Raw genomic sequence first — 18,628 nt, 5'->3', positions numbered from 1 at the left:
ACACACCGAAAACTCTTCATCTCCAGAACTTGTACAGAACAGCTACCCACCAGAAACTTATCTGAAATTAAACATGGCTTTTAATTCAAGACATAGACCAAAATGCTGTGTGTCAGCTACAACATATTGTAGAAAGACCATGCTACAAACAAAATGTGCAGCAGCAGCAGGAGTCAAATTCATTTGCAAAACAACATATTTTCATTTACTGCTAAATTCTAAGATTCTCATGGATGGTTCTATTTTTAAGGAGAAATCGACTCGAAACCTTCTTGGTTTTTCTTTTTTATCAAATCTTTCTTGAAGTTCATATACTAGATCCATTAATCTTTCTGCATATCATAAAATCGGCTCTTACTATTGCTCTAAACACTTTCTGACACCTGAAACTATTGTCTATCTCTACAAACCTACTATCAGACCATGTATGGAATACTGTTGTCATATTTGAGCTGGTGAATATCTGTCTCATTTGAGGGTTCTTGATAAGGTGCAGAAACATATCTGCAATTTGTTTGGCCCCACTTTTTCTTATTCTCTGCAACCCTCTTTCACAGACGTGATGTTGCTAGTCTCAGTCTTTTCTAAATACTAATATGGCATGTATTCTTCAGAATTGTCTGATTATTCCCTACTTCCTTTGTTCCAGCTCGTTTGACATGTTGGTCTAGTGGTCGCCATCAATTTGTTGTTTTGATACCCTACTCAGTAGCTTCTTTCCAAAAACTGCAAGCTTGCAGAACTCTCTTCTTGATGACTGCTTTCATCCTACCTATAGTCTTGATCTTTTCAAACTTAAGGTCAATTGGCATCTTCTGTCTTATCTGTGTGATAATCATCTTCTGTTCTTGTTAGCTCCTTATATCAAATGGCTTCATGTCTTGTTGGGAGTGATTTCGATAATAAATAAATAAATTCAAAGTTCTTCTCATAACTACTGAAACTGATACATGCAGTGTATAAATTCCTTTTTGTGTAGATAAAATTTACAGAGTCATTGTTTTGCTATTGTGAGTTTCCTCTCACCGCAAGAAAGGGATAAGGATGGATTTGAGAGAAAGAGGCATAAATGAAGACCTGGCTAGAGGTAGGTTGTTTTGAAAGTCAATTTCTAAAAGCTATCCAACATACCCCAGCATATAAAGCAAGTATTAAACTGATGATGATAATGATGATGACTTCTTCCTTAAAAATCTGAATTCAGTAAAGAATATTTATCATAAATTCAGTCCAAATTTCATATTATAGTTCATTTGAAAAGTATTATCAAGTTATGGACTTAGGGAGGTGCCATTCAGAGCAATCTTTCTTACTTTAACAAAGTACAAAATCAACTTCGAAATCTAGTGGGGGTGTCCTCTTCTCTTTCCTGCAGCCCCTGTCTCACAGAAGAGAGACATCTAGTCTTTCTTTACTTTATTGCTATTTTCATTGTTGGTGCTCGCTTGCGCTCCAATCTATAGTTTTCCCTTTATAAAATATTCACAACAAAACCTCATCTAGCTACAACCACTGTAAATAATTTCTCTTTCTAAGAACCTAAAACTAAATGGAACTTCCATGAGTTGAGTTTCTTTTCAAGAACTATTCGTCTGTGGAACAATATCAAGGGGTTGCTTCCTATCTGACTACAACATGCTCGTTTTTTCAAGCTCAATGTTAACACATTCTTGTTGAGCTGCTCTCTTAAACAATAAAATTTTGCCCAATTTCAACTATAATTTCAAACTCATTAATCCTCGAGAGGTCTTTGGGCCTTGATAAGCAGTGACCTATTAGTACATAAGAAAAGCTATTTTTAATTACTGTAATTATATTTTTTGTATTGTGGTTTCACAATTAATAGGTAACAGTTTGGTTTAGTTTGGTTTTACGGCATATCAACTCTTTTTGGGGTTATTTAATGCTGGCTCCAGTAATTTTAGAAACAGTTCAAATATTTATTTGTGTTATTTAGTTTGATCGTTTTTTTTTTTTGTTGTTGTTTTTTTTTTTACGGCATATCAACCCTTTTCTGGTTATTTAATGTCAACTCCAGTAATTTTAGAAAAAAGGTTTTATGCTTTTAGTTCTTTATATCTTCAAATATTTATTCGTGGTGCTTGATTTAGTTGTTGTGCAGAAGAAATTGTTGCTTTTGTTTGTGACTTTGCAGAACATGATTGAGTTTTGCAGAGTGAAAGAAAAAAAAAACAATAACTTCATTGTTTGATACATTTTAGGTAAGAAGCCACTATCTTCAGACAACCTGATCTGGTAGCACCAGATAATAAATGCACTCGAATACAATATTGGAAATCTATATATCTATAAAAAGTGAAATTGTCTGTATGTGTACATTTCCCTACCAAAGTACTCTGTCAATTTTCGGTCTACAGACTCGAGATGTGACTCAAGGAGTATTGAGATTTGGGAAAATCTTTTTAACTGGTTCTCGGCCAGAAATTTGGCTGTCAAGGGGTCAAAGTTCAACGATTTAACCTTTAAAAATTTGACCAAACTCCTCTGCCAATTTTGGGTCGAATACTTGAAATTTTAGATGTAGGTAACTTGGATATAAATAAAATTAAAAAGTTTGACCTGAGACCAAAACAATGAATGTTAAGGGGTCAAAATTGGGTCAAAAAAAAAAAAAAAAATTGACTTTTGCAGTCTCTACCAAATTATTCAGCCAATGTTTGGTCTAAACATTTGAAATTTTACATAAAGTGTATTAAGACATAGACCAAGCTTTTTAATTGGTTTTGGTAAAAAAATTTGAGCTGTCAAGGGGTCAAAGTTCAAAAGATTTGACCTATGCGATCTCTAGCAAACTACTCAGCCATAAAATTTTACATAACATGGATTCAGACATATGGCAATCATTTTAATTAGTTTTGGGGTGAAAATTTTGCTGCCAAAAGGTCAAAGTTGAAAGAGTTGACCTTTGCAGATTCTACCAAATTCCTCCGCTAATTTTCGGTCTAAACACTTGAAATTTTAGATGGAGAGATAACTTGGACATAGGTTAAACTTTTTTTATTTTGATTTGAGACCAAAACAATAAATGTTAAGGGGTCAAAATTGAGGTCAACATTTCTAAAAAATTACCTTTTGCAGTCTCTACCAAATTACTCAGATAATTTCTGGTCTAAACATTTGAAATTTTACAAAAAGGGTATTCACACATAGGGCAAGTTATGAACTGTACATAGGGCCCGAGCAAAGCCGAGCTGAACAGTTAACTATATATCTTTTCCATTCTCTCATAACAAATAAACACTATTTATAGTTCTTTTCAGACTTAATCGATTTTGAAAGTGATGGATGTTTATCACTCCACAACATTTTTTTTATTAAAAGAAAACTATATTTAATATTGAGTCTCTCAAAAAATGATGTTTATAATCTTTTCATTACATTAAATTTAATTATTTATCCTCCCTCCCCATATGTGAAATAAGACAGTTTTTAAAAGCAATGACATTTCATCGAATCCTAAAAGACAACCTTAATGTTAATATCAAGTAACATAAGAGTTATTTCCCTTTAATCGATATAGATGAACTGGAAATTATTTACATGAATGGACATAAAGGACTTTACTTGAATAGATATAAATATATGCTGACTGCTCAGATGTTGAAGTGGACCAGTAAATGCCGGTGTAGACTGAAGGAATTATTAATATTTGGGGGTTCTTGGAGTAATCAGATTTATCAGCTCCTTCATCAGCTTCCACAGGCTTCACAATCAAGATATTTACATACAGTGGATGTTCGGACAGCAGAATCAATCCCAGCATGCATCTTCAACCTATACACTTTCTTTAATTTAATCTTCATAAAATAATAGCAGGATATTTATAATTCAAACTTACCTTAAAAATGTAGAATTGATGATCTCTTGAAAGGGATAGTTTCTCTTGCAAACTTGATTTTGGTTAAAGAGAAATTGCTAAATAAAAGATAGCCATTTTGAATTTTACTTATAATAGTAATTATAAGAGCAACTGAACTCATGAAAAAGAATTTCAAAAACTCTGGCAAATATACCCGATGAACCAAGTGCAAGAGAGATTTCAACAATTGCACTTAAAGGGGTGGTTAGAATCTTAAAAGGGATCTCTTGGAATATATGAGATAGCGGGTGAATGACTGGCATTCAGTAGGATGTCCCATTCCCAACTTGAACAAACTGATATCTTCCGAAAAAGTTATATACAATTTTTAAAATACTTCTTTTGAAATAAAAAAAATATTACCGCGTCAAATAATTATAAATTAAAAAATATATATACTACAATGTACTATCTTTAAATTATTAGTGTACATCCTCTGTCGAAAATGATGAAAAAAATGCTTCACCAGTGTTCATACTAATATTCATATAAAAATCATAAAATTATGTCCGTAATTTAAATTTTAATATATAACTTATTATTATCATTTCTGATGACAACTCACTAGTGGCATGGAATCTTTTCTTAAACTTTTACATAATTTCTGACCTCTTTTTGTTGGTTGAGCATGATGTGAAATAAAGTTGATAAAATGTTAGTATAATACGAGAGGCATGCAATAAGCAATGCCCCTGACTCACTTACCATAGGAGTAGAGCAACGAAACTTGGCACAGTTATTAGTCTTTCTCTGCATAGGAACCACCCAGAGTTATGCATTTCTCCCATCGTTTAATGCAGCTCTGGAGACCGTTTTTGTAGAACACCGCAGGTTGGTCCTCCAACCATGACGTGACTTCAGAAATCAAGGCTGCATCATTTGGGAAACGCTTTCCTTTCAAAAACAACTTCATGGCTGGGAAGAGGTGAAAGTCAGAGGTTGCAAGGTCAGGAGAGTAGGGAGGATGGGGGAGGATTTCATAACCACATGCCCATGCTTCTGTTCTGGCGACATGCGAGCTGTAGACCGGAGCGTTGTCCTGCAGGAGGAGGGTACCTTTGCTGATCTTGCCCCGCCTCTTGATTTTGATAGCTTCCCTTAATTTCCTCAAAAGTGAAGCATAATAGGTTCCTGTAATTGTGGTACCCTTTGCCAGGAAATCTGTCATCACTACTCCGTCCTGGTCCCAGAAGACTGTGAGCATGACCTTGCCAGCAGAGGGCTGCACCCTTGCCTTCTTTGGAGGTGGTGAGTCCAAGTGCTTCCACTGCATTGACTGGGCTTTGGTCTCTGGCTCATAGTGATGAACCCAGGTTTTATCCTGTGTAATCAGTCTTTTGAAAAACTTTGACTCATCTTCTTGGCATATCTCCAAATTCATCTTCAAGCGCTCGACGCGTTCTCGCTTCTGGAATGGTGTGAGCAACCTGGGAATCCATCTGGCAGACACCTTATGCATGCGAAAATGGTCATGAATGATAGTTTCCACAGACCTTGTACTAATCTTGACATCTTGGGCTATTTGGCGAATAGTAATGCACCGATCTTCCAAAATGGCAGCCTCAACTTGACGGACAGATGCCTCATCAATGGCAGAAGGGGGGGGGCGACCAGGTCTGGAGCTGTTTCCACAGACTTCCGGCTATGTTTGAATTCACGATGCCAGCGTTTTACAAGGTCATATGATGGGGCATTATCACCATAAGTTTCTTTTATTTCATCAAAAGTCTCCTGTGGTGTTGTGGTGTGCGTCCTTTCAAATACAAAAACTGGATCACTGCTCGACATTCAACAGGCTCCATTTCACACCTGACTCAATGCAGACACCTGTAAAATATATTTTTCTCTTTGAAAACTTTGTTTTTTTTTTTATCTAATATTGACATTGATATGTCGTATATAACGCTAAGCAAGCGTTCAACAACCACCTGTTCTAGTTGGTGTCGGTTTATAAATATGAGCTATCTGCTCACATGTAAATTATACTTAATTTACATATCACTACATTTCCTTATATGATTTATGCCGCAGTACTTCTTGTACTTCTTCTCGTGCTCTCCTGAACATTTTCCTTTATCTTTCTCCTTTCCCTTGGAGATCTGGATCTATCACATCTTTCCCTATAACCGCAGTGTTCCTTCTGCATATTCTGATCTTTCTCTTCTGCCTTGTCCCATTCTACTTCTTCCTCTTCTACCTCGCCCCTCTCTACTTCTTCCTCCGTAGTCTCATTCTGCATTAACTCTTCTGTTACGTCAATAATGGACAGCTCTGAAGGCATTTCCTCATCCAATTGTTCTCCTTGGGATCTTATTTGGTTAACATGAGCGAGAACACTGTTTCCATTTTCTTCATTTAATATTGCAGTATTATGTCCTTTCTGCATAATAAATTCTGCTGTCTCGGCTTCCGTATTCCTATTTCTTTTGTACCACATCTTTTGATTTGTAACACATGACATAGTTAAAGGGAACCTTAATTGTCTGCCCATAAAGGCAGATGGACTTTCTGGCCTGCCTGCATGAGGAATTGTTCTATAACTTAGTAATAATCTTGGTAGGAATGCATCGATTTTCTCCTTCTGTTGCACACATGCTTTTATGCTGTTCTTTACTGCCTGGACCATCCTTTCCGCTATCCCGTTACTTTGAGGGTGGTCAGGAGGGGTCTTGTCTGCATCCTATTTTTCTTAATCATTCATGCAAATCAGCATCCAAAAATTCTGGCGCGTTATCCGTTACCAATGTTCTCGGTATCCCATTTCTCGAAAATATTACTCTTAATATTTGTTTTACGGTGGTACTTTTTTTATCAGGTACTCTCACCACTTCAGGCCAATCTGAATATACGTCTACTAATATTAATAATAGTCCTATCTCATTGACATAGGCATGATCCATGTGTACTCTGCTCCACTGTTCTCGGGGGCCACACATGTATTTTCTTTTGCTTGAACTTCCTGAGTTCTGTGCATTTTTTGCATCTTTTTATGTAGTCCTCTACGTCTCTTGAGTACTCCGGCCATCATGCTTCCAATTTTAATCTTCTTTGTGTAGTTGCTATTTCACAATGTACATCATCATGTACACTTTTTATAACCTGTCTCCTCTGTGTTTCTGGGGGAACTACCAAGTCTCCATTACATATTACCCCGTTTTTTATAGTCAGTTTATGTCTTATTTCTTTGAATGGTCTTTCAGCCATTGAACAATTTCCCCAGCGATTCTCTTTTATCCTCAACACTATGTCTTGCTCTATCCATTGTCCACACTATAGTTAGTGCCTCCCTTTCTATATTAGAATAATTGTGTTCAGTCATTGTTAATCTCCTCGATAAGTACATTACGGGATGACCATCTTGTGACAAAATACTGGACACGGAATGCTCACTAGCATCAGTAGTTAGAGTTATGTCGTTCTTAGGGTAAAAAATTTGTACTATTGGCTTTTTCGCCAGAATCTGTTTTAACTTTTTAAAGGCTTTCTGTTGGTGTTCTAACCAAATGAACTCTGCATTTTATTTTTCTTAACTTCGCAAATGGTTCTGTCAACTCATTATATTTTGGTACATATTTTCTATAAAAATTTACCAAACGCAAGAAAGACTCCAACTCTTTTTTTATTTTTTGGTGTAGCTACTTTTAGAATTTTCTCTATTCGCGCTTTATCTGGAGAGATCCCTTCCTTTGATATTGAGTAACCCAAAAATGATATTTCATTACTGTTGGTTACACACTTTTTTGTATTTACTGTCATGCCAGCGTCTCTTAGCCGGTTCAGTATATTTTCAGTTTTTTTCTTTAAATCATCTTCATTTAAATCTCCAACAAATATATCGTCTTGATAACAGATGGTATTTTCAACATTTCCTATTACTTTTTCATTAGCTTTTTGAAAAATTGTACTTGCCGTTTTTATGCCATACGGCATCCTTTTCCACCTTAACTGGCCTATAGGTGTGTTTATCGTCGTCACTTCTTAAAAATTTTCATCTATGGGAATTTGGTAGTAAGCTGATTTTAGATCTATCTCCGAAAATACTTTCATTCTGGCAAGATTATGTAAAGCTACTTCCACATTCAGAATAAGGTACGAGTTGGCGAAAACTTTATGGTTCACCCTTATTTTATAATCTCCACAAATTCTCAAGTCACCGTCTTTTTTTTTTAATACCACAATGGGTGATGCCCATTTACTTCCTCCTGAAGGGGCAGGTTCTAATAAATCTTCCTTTATTAACTTTCGCAACTTTGCTTTTACTAATGGTTATAAATGCACTGGTACTTTTCTCGCTTTGTAGTAAGAGGGGGAACACTTTTAATTTTAGGTTAGCTTCATAATTTTTTAATTTTCCTGTTTTTTCCATTTCTATCTCATTAATCAACTTCATTGAATTTATTTTTGATACATCATTCCCCAATAGTCCATGCGTTTTTCGGCAATTTGTAACTATAATGGGGACTACTTCATATTTTTCTTTTAGTTCTATTGAACCTTCAAAGTAACTCATAATTGCTATAACCGAGCCATCAAACTGACATAATTGTACATTGCTTTTTTTTTTTAAATGCGGTTTTCTCATTTTTCCCCACAAATTTCTGGGAATTATTGTTACTTCACTGCCAGTATCTATCTGCATTTCAACAACACAATTGTTGATTTTTATTTTTATTTTTGTATCTCCATTCCTTGATCCAGTATTTTGTATATTATCCTTCTTTACATTAAAAATTTGTCTATTTTCATCCTCTATTTTTTCCACATTTTTCGTTTTACATACTTCTTTGAAGTGATTCTTTTTTAAACACTTTGAACATGTTTTTCCAAAGGCTGGGTATTTTTCTTTTTTCATTTCATGAATTTTTCCACAGTATGTACATTTTTTTCTTTTTGTTTCTACCATATACGTGTCGGCCATTATTTCTTCGTAGGAGTTTTTTTTTTATTTTGGTTGTAGGTATGTATTAATTTCTGCTGTTGTATAAATTCTAGACACATATTCAAGGGCATGTTTGTAAGTTGTAACTGTTCCATTAGCTTATATCTATGTGCCGAATTATGCATACCTTCAATTAATCTTAGTTGAATTAAGTCTTCTTCTGTTGTCTGTTCTTATGTTCCTAGTTTTTCAAAATCACAGTATTTACTCGCACTTCTTAACCAGTGTAAATATTTTACTATCAGTTCATCCATTTCCTGCTTCATTGCCATAAACTTGGTCCTTTCTGCAATCACCAGTCTTTTCTTTGGCCTCATGTTTCCCTTGATAACCTGACTTATTTCTCCGAAAGTCATTTCTTTTAGTTCTCAAGGGTAAACCATTGTAGCAACCTTCATAATTGCTTCACAACCAGCGTTAGCCACAAACGTCTGTGATTTAATTCTCCCCTTCTTGTTTTTTGTTGTTTTTCAACTTTTTGCTTCTCGCATTAGCAGCAAAGCAACGCATCCAAGTATCTACATATTCCGGGTCTTCAAAGTCCAGAGAATATCCTATCGACAATGCCACAGATATGTCATGTATAACACTAAGCAAACGTTCAACAACCACTTGTTTTAGTTGGTGTTGGTTTATAAATATGAGCTATCTGCTCATATATAAATTATACTTAATTTGATCATTTTATTTGCCTTTGAGACAATGTGTTTGTGGAATTCAAATTTATCATTAAAATCAGTCCCAATGTTACATTTTTCGGTTAAATTTAATTTCTATTATTTAAATTATGTCCATATTTTATATTTCTCTTCTACCAATATTTAATATTTAAAACTTTATATATTCCAACTTATTTATTTACCCTTTTTTTGTTATCTTATGCTCTGTTAATAAACAGAGAGAGAGAGAGAGAGAGACAGACAGACAGACAGACAGACAGACAAAGATAGAGAGACAGACAGAAACAGAAGCAAGAGTGATAGATGATGTATAATAATAAGAGTAAGAGAGGATCAAATAATGTACAGTGATAGAGGGTAAAAATGATAGATAGAAACTTAAGAGATGGTGAGTAGAATGCAGAACAATTAAATGGATTTTTTGTTTTTTCGAGCATACCTCAATCCTAAAACTGAGGAATATTTTAGCATGTATTTTGTGTGAGTAAAATATATAGGAAAAGCCTTAAGGAAATAAATGTGGGTCTGCACAGCTTTGATATAATAGTAGATGTTTATAGAGCATAAAATACTGCAGTACTGACAAAGAAAATAATGTTGTTGGCCAACATTTATTTTCTTTGTCAGTAACTAACTATTACATGCATGATAACAAAAAAAAAACATTGCTAGAGGAAAAAACATTGAGAGGGAAGGATACCACAAACTTGACTTAACTAATTTCTTGTATGAAATATTAAGATATCTTGTTTTATATTGACAAAAGGATATGAATGACAATTTTCCGTAGTTGTTCTGCTTTTGATGCTGTAATCAACTGTTCCTTCTTCATGATCTCATCGACGACAACGTTTATGTCAGTGCTGGAAAAAGAGACAAGAGGAAATAAATATAAGCCGAGAAATGCATGATTATCAGTGATTGCAGTGTTGGAAAGCTCTCCAAAACAGAAAGGTTCCCCCTTCTCAGTTTATGGAAAAGGGAGTCAGGTGCAAATCAACTTTTTTCTTGGCACTTGTAAAGATTAGGTACACAAGAACGCAGTGGAATTACATGTAGGTTGAGAGATAATAACCAGTTGTATGCAAAAAGTGTAGCACAATGGAGATGGATGAGAACTCAGATATGGAGAAAGTATATCTGGATGGCAAGGCTATTGAGATTGTTCAGAAGTTTTGTTACCTTAGTGATATTATTGGAGTACAAAGAGGAGCAGGTGCTGGTGTGACTGCAAGCATTAAGAGCAGATGAAATAAGTTCAAGAAACATCCTTCTTTACGAATCAGCAGAACATTACCACACTCAACCAAGGGAAGAGTCTACCAAGCAGGTGTATGCTGTGTAATGGTGTATGAAAGTGAAACCTGGCCAGCGAGGATTGAGGACATGTGTTGCATGCAGATAAAGGACATGAGAATGATACGATGAATGTGTGAACAGGGGAAATTTCTTTTTTGGGGGAGCTTTCCATCACTTCAACCATTGATCATCACTTTGGTAATATTCACTTTCAGATCTTTATTTTTCATTGCTTTCTTCTAAGTCTTTAACAAATAGGTCTTTCATTGTTTCATAGGCATGTACTAAATCATCCGCATACAACATCTCTTCTGGATAATCTATATGAAACTCCCTGGACAATGCTTATAAGATACAACAGACTCAGATGTACTCATACTTTAACATTAAAGCTGTCACTACACGTGCTATTAATTCTAACATGAGTTTGATCATTTCTGTAGATTGCAAGCACAGCCACTTCCAACCACGTATTTGTCTGTATTTTATATAAAGTCAAACAGATAATCTTTCTTGCACTCTGGCAAAAGCTTTCTTTAGATCCATAATAATAATCTTTGGGCTGGCACATCTACTACTAGTCTTTTACTCTGAGACAAGGTTAAAAAAAAGAGTTGCCAACCTAATAGGTCCCACACTTTAATCTCTATGCCATTGATGAAATGTTGCATCCCTGTGCCTGTTTTACAAGTATTTTAATGAAGAGTGCTCTGATGAACTCAAAACCCTTGTACCCCCCCTGACATAAATACTTCCGACACACCCAACAAGCAACAAAATCCCATCCCTACACTGTAGAAATCCCTAGATGTTGGAAAGCCTTCTACTCAAATAGCTTCTTCCCTCGAACTACTAGACTATAGAATTCCCTCCTAAATATCTACTTCTCTAACTGTACTGACATGCAGAAGTTCAAATGTAATGTGTAGAGACATTTTGCTGCTCAACTTCCCACATAGTATCTCTACAAATTTTGTTCCAAACAGTAACCCCTTACATTCAAGTAACACTGTGCTTTGTTTGAGGTGAAAATGCAGTAAAAAAAATGACAAAAATAGCTGAAATTTCAAGGAAAATTCTCAAATGCAGCAACCACTTCATTTAAACTATGAACACTAACCAGCCATAAGTGTTATGCTTTCACCTACGAGCGATCAAAAAACCAAATAATGTCTTTGTATACATCATGCATGTGTTTATGTGCTGGTCTTTTATTTCTCTGCATCATCATAGTTTCACTTTGCCATTTCATGAGCGACCATGCCGTGGTTGCCAATCGCCTTACACAAATATAAATTCTCATGCAGGAAAGACACAAGGAAGACGTTCATTAAGTTTTCTTCAAGGTTTTATTGAAGAAAATTTACTAAAAGAGAGAGAGACTAACATACCTTAATCATTATTTACTTCTTAAAGTTATTATTCTACTAATATAAGAAATGATTGACACAGATGGACAAACATCGGTAAAATTCAGCTTTCTGTATTGTTTGACATCCCATCCCATCCCCATAGCCTTGAGCCCCTGGAGGGACAGAGGCCATCCATAACTTTGTAGATGCTTTTGTAGTGAGGAGTTCTTTTTGTGTCAATGTGATTGTGCCATACATTAGTTGACATGTTCCATCAGTATTGCTTCCAAAAGAGAAATTAGAAAATCTTTGTTTCTCTCGCTTGAGAATGTGACATTATGTCATACTGTGATTGCTCGATTTCTATTCTTTGTCTCTGGGTACAATTCTGTTATTCTGACATGTACTAATGTGATTCTTGTCAAAATTCACACTAGCTAATTTAATTGCTACTTACTGGCGTACGATCCCTACTCTGTAAAACAGAACGGAAACTGCAAGACCTGATGAATTGTACCCCCCTTCCCAAAAAAGGCATCAGTCTCGGCTGATACCAAACAAATCCCACATAAAATAGATGTTAAGAGTACAGAAGGATAGAGAAATCAAAGAGGGACAGCACTAATCAAACCTCCATCTCCATTGGAAGAGTATGGAGAAGACTGGGACCTTAGGGAGGCTTATTGCCACTCAAATCCCAGTGGTCATTACCAATGAGAAATCAATAGTAAATGGCTGTTGTACCAATACAAAGTCATTTGCAATAGCTACCGAAAGAGGTGGAGAGTCCTAGAAATTTGAAGAGACTTGTTACCCAGACTCTAGGGAACACCAACAGAGATTATCAGGAAGCAATCTCCAATGATGAACTGTGTGAGAACTCCTAATGAGTGCGATAATAATAATAATAATAATAATAATAATAATATCAAATCTTTAAAGAAGAATAAAAAAAAAGTGATTTTCACACATGAAATTAATTTTTAAAAATACTTACTTTGCTTTTAAATCCAGTAAATCAATGGACTTTGTCTTGACTTGCCCTCCTTGTTCATATTCTAAGATGATGCCTAAAAAGAAAGAGAAGAAAAAAGAAAAAGAAAAAGGAGAATTAAATATCTTTTCATATTTATCATTTGTTATTTTCTATTCAATAATTTGATATATATTTTATATAAAATATGTTTCATCTAGAAAACATTAAAAGGGAAGTAACTCTTTCCCCCAGGTTATCTTTCTTAACTTAAGTATATATTTTGGGAGGAGCATTATGTCGTTTGCACATTCCAGACGGTAAACATCTTGGATTAACACAGGTCACAGAACTCTCTCCAAGTAAAACCTTTTAGACTAGAAGTAATTATTTCTTCACTTGTAAATGGAAAATAAATATTAATTGTTGATTTATACAAAGGAGTTTTATGCAATTCTTTTTTTTTTTTTTTTTTTTTTTTACACAGTGAACACCACTTATCAAGGTCCGGAAGCCACTCAGGGATAAGGGTTATTGCAAATACATTACGTTAGTGTGGAGATTTGATGAAGTGTTTACTTAAGGGGGCGATTCATTAGGAATTTGTTAACGTTGGACTTGAACACATCCAAGTTGTAGTCAGGTGAGAAGCAGGCAGACGGAACAGAGTTCCACAGGCGTGCAGTTCTAAGAAAGAAGCTTTGTTCATGGAATCCACATTTTGATTTAGGCACAGATAAAGAGTGGGGGAAATTTTTCATAGTGGATTCAGCTAGACGGGTGTTTTTCGTGAAAGATTGGTGAGGGGGGGGCAGAGATTGGAGTTCAGACGAGCACCTGCCATGGAAATAACGATAAAACAAGGATAGGCTCGCAACGTCTCTTCTGTGGGAGAGAGGTTGCAGGGTAGAGAAAAGGGCATCCCCCACTAAGCCACAAAGTCTATTTTGAACTCTGTCAAGGCACTATAGGCTATTTTTAGCAGCTCCTGCCCAGATATGGCAACAGTATTCCATCCTTGGACGTACTTGGGTTTTATTTCTTTATATTTCTTTACATTTCTTTATATTTGCTCCATATCTTACAAATACCACCACTATAGAAATGCAAGATGTACATTTATATATTAGCAGTAAACAAAAACCTCAAATAAAGTGAGTAGGGAGAACTCTTTTAACACAAAAGGATTTAATTAACGGCAAGAAAGTTGAACAGTGTCCTAGTAAAGGATAGTTCTTTGGCCTGTCAAAGATCGGTTAGCAGTTATCTTCAGGTGAAGATCATCAGTGCTGGAGCATCCAGTAGACAGGGACAGTAGAGGAAAAAGAGATGTCTTTCCTCATTGCTTCCAGAGTTTTGTTTGCTCAATGACTGACATTCCAAAATGGGCCAAAGAAGTTCTTCAAGGGGTAGATGAAATTAATGTCTCCTGCAAGCTGATTGATCAGTGTGTAACCAAATTGCCCAGCAGAGATATTGATCTGTGAGAGTAAATAAGTCATTATTTATGACTGCTACATGACTAGACATCAACCAGTTTTCAAGTTCTTATTATTGATAACAAATTTTTAATGTGTGAGCATGAATTTTATAAACGCTTATGTCATTGCTAGAAATAAATGTGACCTGTTGTGTCATCCATTGAAGTTCAGCAAGGAATAAATAGTTCTTAGTGACATAAACAAACAAATTCAAATGTCTGGATAATTGGTCGCTTTAGCATAGTGTGCACACTATTTCAATGTTACTGATTATATGGAAAAACATACAAGAAATGTATGCCTACTGGAGAGAACAAATACCTACTAGACATTATCCTTGAGTGTCTAAGGTCTTTTTGTACAGAGGTTTGTTGGGACAACCTGGCATGAGGATAATTTTCCCTACAAGTAAACACTGACTAAATATTTGAAATTAAATAGTATTTTTGGTCCAAATAAGATCTCCTCGGTATGGCTAACTCACATTGACTTTTACAAGGTATGGTACACTTTCTCCAAGTGATGTTACCTCAAGTAACAGCCAGCACAAAGTTGGATACTCTACCAGACTAGATGAATTCTTGTTCTGGAATCTGGTAAGGCCAAGAGACCACAAGAAACTATACTATAACATATTTAAATGGTCAGTTGGAGAAAGGAAAATTATGTTCCTAACTTCTTTTCTAAGTCAGTGTTTTAGAGGTGAAGGAGAACTTTAATGGAATATTCGAACATCTATGTATCTGATATAGAGATTAAATATTAGCCCCATGAATGGGGCACCCTGATTTCTGAGAACTTTGAATGAAGTAAAATGAAACATGAGTGAAAAAGTTAAAAAAAAAAAAAAGGAAATCCGATCGACTCCAGATGAATATTCAAGAGTCTTAGTAATCTAACTGAATAGATATCAAAATTGCATTTTTTCACAATAATGGTGAGGTCAAAGCGCCCTATTTCAAGTTGGTACTTATCCAGTTTATAACCCAATCTAGAGCAACTTCACATCAGCATCTTCTGGCAGGTTATGTCAGCAGTCAAAAGATGCAGAATAGATGACTGCCCGATGATTAATTTGAAATATGGCATCCACCCTTTCTATTTAGAAAACCGTTCTTAACCAAATGGAAGGGAGGATTTCATGTTGACATAGTATGTTGAAAGTCATTTTCAGTTTAAAAAAAAGTTTTCTTGATTCAATGAAACATGTCATCTGATGCCTTACATTCCATTTATTTGTTATTGTGTACTGCCACTAACGCTACACCTCACGAGCAAATATTCCAGTATAATCGGAAATCAATATCTAATACCTTTCTTCCCAGTTGGCCTTTGAATTCAGGTCCAGTCTTGATGAAACATAACATACGGCCATCTAAGTATGAACCCTTTGTTGATGTAGTGTAATTGCTAGAATGCAACCGTCAATACGCCCATGTTAGACTTCTAACTAGAAGGGAAGAAACGGTGTCGCTGCATCAACTTGCCCCAAAATCACAAAATGTAGAACCTAATACTAATGACTGTTATCTCACCAGAGACTCCATTTCTACAACTAGATACCTCATTTGAATTGAGTGTATCCAAAGAACCTTGTGAAACCTCACAGGTTCATACAATCCTCAATAAGAACCTATTGGAACTCATCCTTAGACAACAACATGTCCATCCCTATCATCTAAGAAACTGAGATGCTTGAACGTTTTGTATATCATTTCCTAACTCCTCTCTGAACTCTTTCCACTCCAGGAGAAAGTCATATTAGCATTGTTACTTTATGTAAAATCTAAACAATTTTTCATTATTCTATTTCAGCATGCATACCTGCGATTCTAGATCAGTGGTTCTCACCCTTTTTTTACTCACGGACCCCTTTTCCCTTCTTTTTATCTTGGTGGACCCTTTCATAACTATTGGTCATAAGACAATCTTCTATTTTTCACTCATATAAATTTTGAGGTATTAATAATCAAAGAAATATTATATAATTAAGCTTTATTTTTAAATGAAAACTAATTTAATGGGGTAAACCTGGAAAATAGCAATATTATAGTTAAAATAACTTGAATGATTGAAAAAAAACTATACAAAATTACAGTAGAAATTAAATTTTTAATAATAAAAACTATTCTGAGTTGGTTTTCTTCATGGGCCACCAAAATATCGTTGCGGACCCCCATTTTGTTATGTTTTGCCTGTGGACCCCCAGAAATATTCCATTGACCCCTAGGGTCCATGTGAACCCCGGTTGAGAACCCCTGTTCTAGATGAATAAAGACTTATTAACTGGTCATCATTCATGTTCCGAATCATTACAGATACTATTGTTTTGTTTTTTTAAATTGATTTTCTCATTTTCTGAATTTCGCAATTATAGTGCAGTTGCAAAAAAAAATTTTTGCTATTGCAATTTGCAGGTTGTATTAAAATTTTTTTTTTTTTTTTTTTGCTATGCATCTGGTGTACTTTTCTTGTGTGGAAGCTGTGTTATGGAACAACAAGTCTGCTCTTCTACAAGAAATACTTTTTTCTACAACAATAAGCACCACAAAAGGCATATAAACCCAGTATTGAGTATTCATGATTACCTGAAATGAACAAATCCACGGTTGACAATAAACCAATCTGACTTTTTAATGGGGAAGGCGAGTGTGTGTGTGTGTGTGCGGGGGGGGGTAATTCCAACACTGTCACAAAAATTCATCTTATATATATATGTGTCTTTTGTTTTAAAAACACAGGTAAAATATTTCTGTTTTTAAGAGTAACAAATATTTACTAATTAATTGCATTTTAGCATGTCTGTGTTTTTAGTGAAAGAGTGTGTGTATGAACTATGTATATGCGTTTGGTGAGCAGTGGTGTGTGTGTGTGTGTGTGTGTGTGTGTGTGTGCTTCGTTGAGTGTATGGAAGTTTGTGTGTCTTGCGCAAGCCATTTATAGTCTCACACAAAAACATGCGTTCACATTTCAAGCTATATTACTTGTAATATACATACGCGCACACAAATATACGCGCCCACGTCCACACACGTACATATATTCACGTTCGCGTACATACACTCACATTCACGTGTATACACACACACACGCTAATGGACACACATATACTTACACACGCGCACACGTATGCACACAAGGACAACGTCACTTCCCCTTTCAAAGGAAATCCACACATGCGCAAAAGACCACTGGAAACGACTATAAAAGCAAGAGACAAGCTGTTTCCAGCCTGTTCAGACCAGCCTCCTAGCTGGACGGTCTACGGACTGACAGCGTGCCTTTTTGACAGACGCGCGTACCTCACACCACTTGCTACTATGTGGGACAAAAAGCCAACAGACAGTACGTACACTTTATATGCTTTCTATCTCCATAACCTGGATTGACTTTCTCACTCTATCTCCCCTTCGGCTTTGGTCCATCAACAATGACGTGCGCTACTCTCTACTGAGCTTAACCCTCTCTTTCTACAGGCCGACTTGCCATTTTGCGTTTCTCTATTGCCTTCCCCTTTCCTTCCACGCGCGTAGTCGTCAAGGGCCGAATGAAAACGTGTACACCCAAGACTTTCATTTCTCAACAGAAAATAAACGACATGTTTATTTTATTCCAGCTTTTGAGTTCTTTGTTTCCTTCATTCAATTCGTTTCATTGTTTTTTCTTGTAACGAGTTAGGGTATTTATATCCTGGTCCGCAACAGTCGCTTGTTGTGTTTATTTAGGATGAGGTTATCTTTTAAAGATGCATCCACATGTGTCAGGTATAGAAGAACAATACCAGAGCAAAGAGAAAGAAAGGTTTATACACACATAATTTCAGAAGTAAATATCTCTTGCATTTTGATTGGTTGATAGAAACTGCTGATTTAAACTTTTGTCAAATTGAGTAGGTATGTAATAACAACATTCACTACCGCTGCTACATTGAACATTCCTGGATCAATTTTTGCATGAAAATCAAAATGGTTTATAACTTCTCTTCTGGAATGGCACAGGTAAAAATGTCAAAAAGCAAGAACAT

At 35.5% G+C, this 18,628-nt stretch overlaps 1 protein-coding gene across 1 annotated transcript in view; it reads right to left on the bottom strand.

Moving 5' to 3' along the window:
- Positions 1-18,628, bottom strand: part of LOC145295955 (uncharacterized) — a 77,899-nt gene that overhangs the window by 40,014 nt on the left and 19,257 nt on the right. Inside the window, exons 2-4 of the mRNA XM_080141859.1 lie at positions 13,148-13,220; positions 10,271-10,362; positions 3,860-3,912 (exon numbers count right to left, since the gene is read on the bottom strand). Coding sequence (XP_079997985.1) covers positions 3,860-3,912; positions 10,271-10,362; positions 13,148-13,220 — 218 coding nt within the window. The remainder of the gene's footprint in view (positions 1-3,859; positions 3,913-10,270; positions 10,363-13,147; positions 13,221-18,628) is intronic.

The sequence above is a fragment of the Euprymna scolopes genome, chromosome 16, assembly GCF_053919585.1.
Source record: "Euprymna scolopes isolate OS-2025 chromosome 16, ASM5391958v1, whole genome shotgun sequence".
In the NCBI taxonomy this organism is placed as follows: domain Eukaryota; kingdom Metazoa; phylum Mollusca; class Cephalopoda; order Sepiida; family Sepiolidae; genus Euprymna; species Euprymna scolopes.
This window is presented reverse-complemented; position numbering and strand designations above follow the sequence as displayed.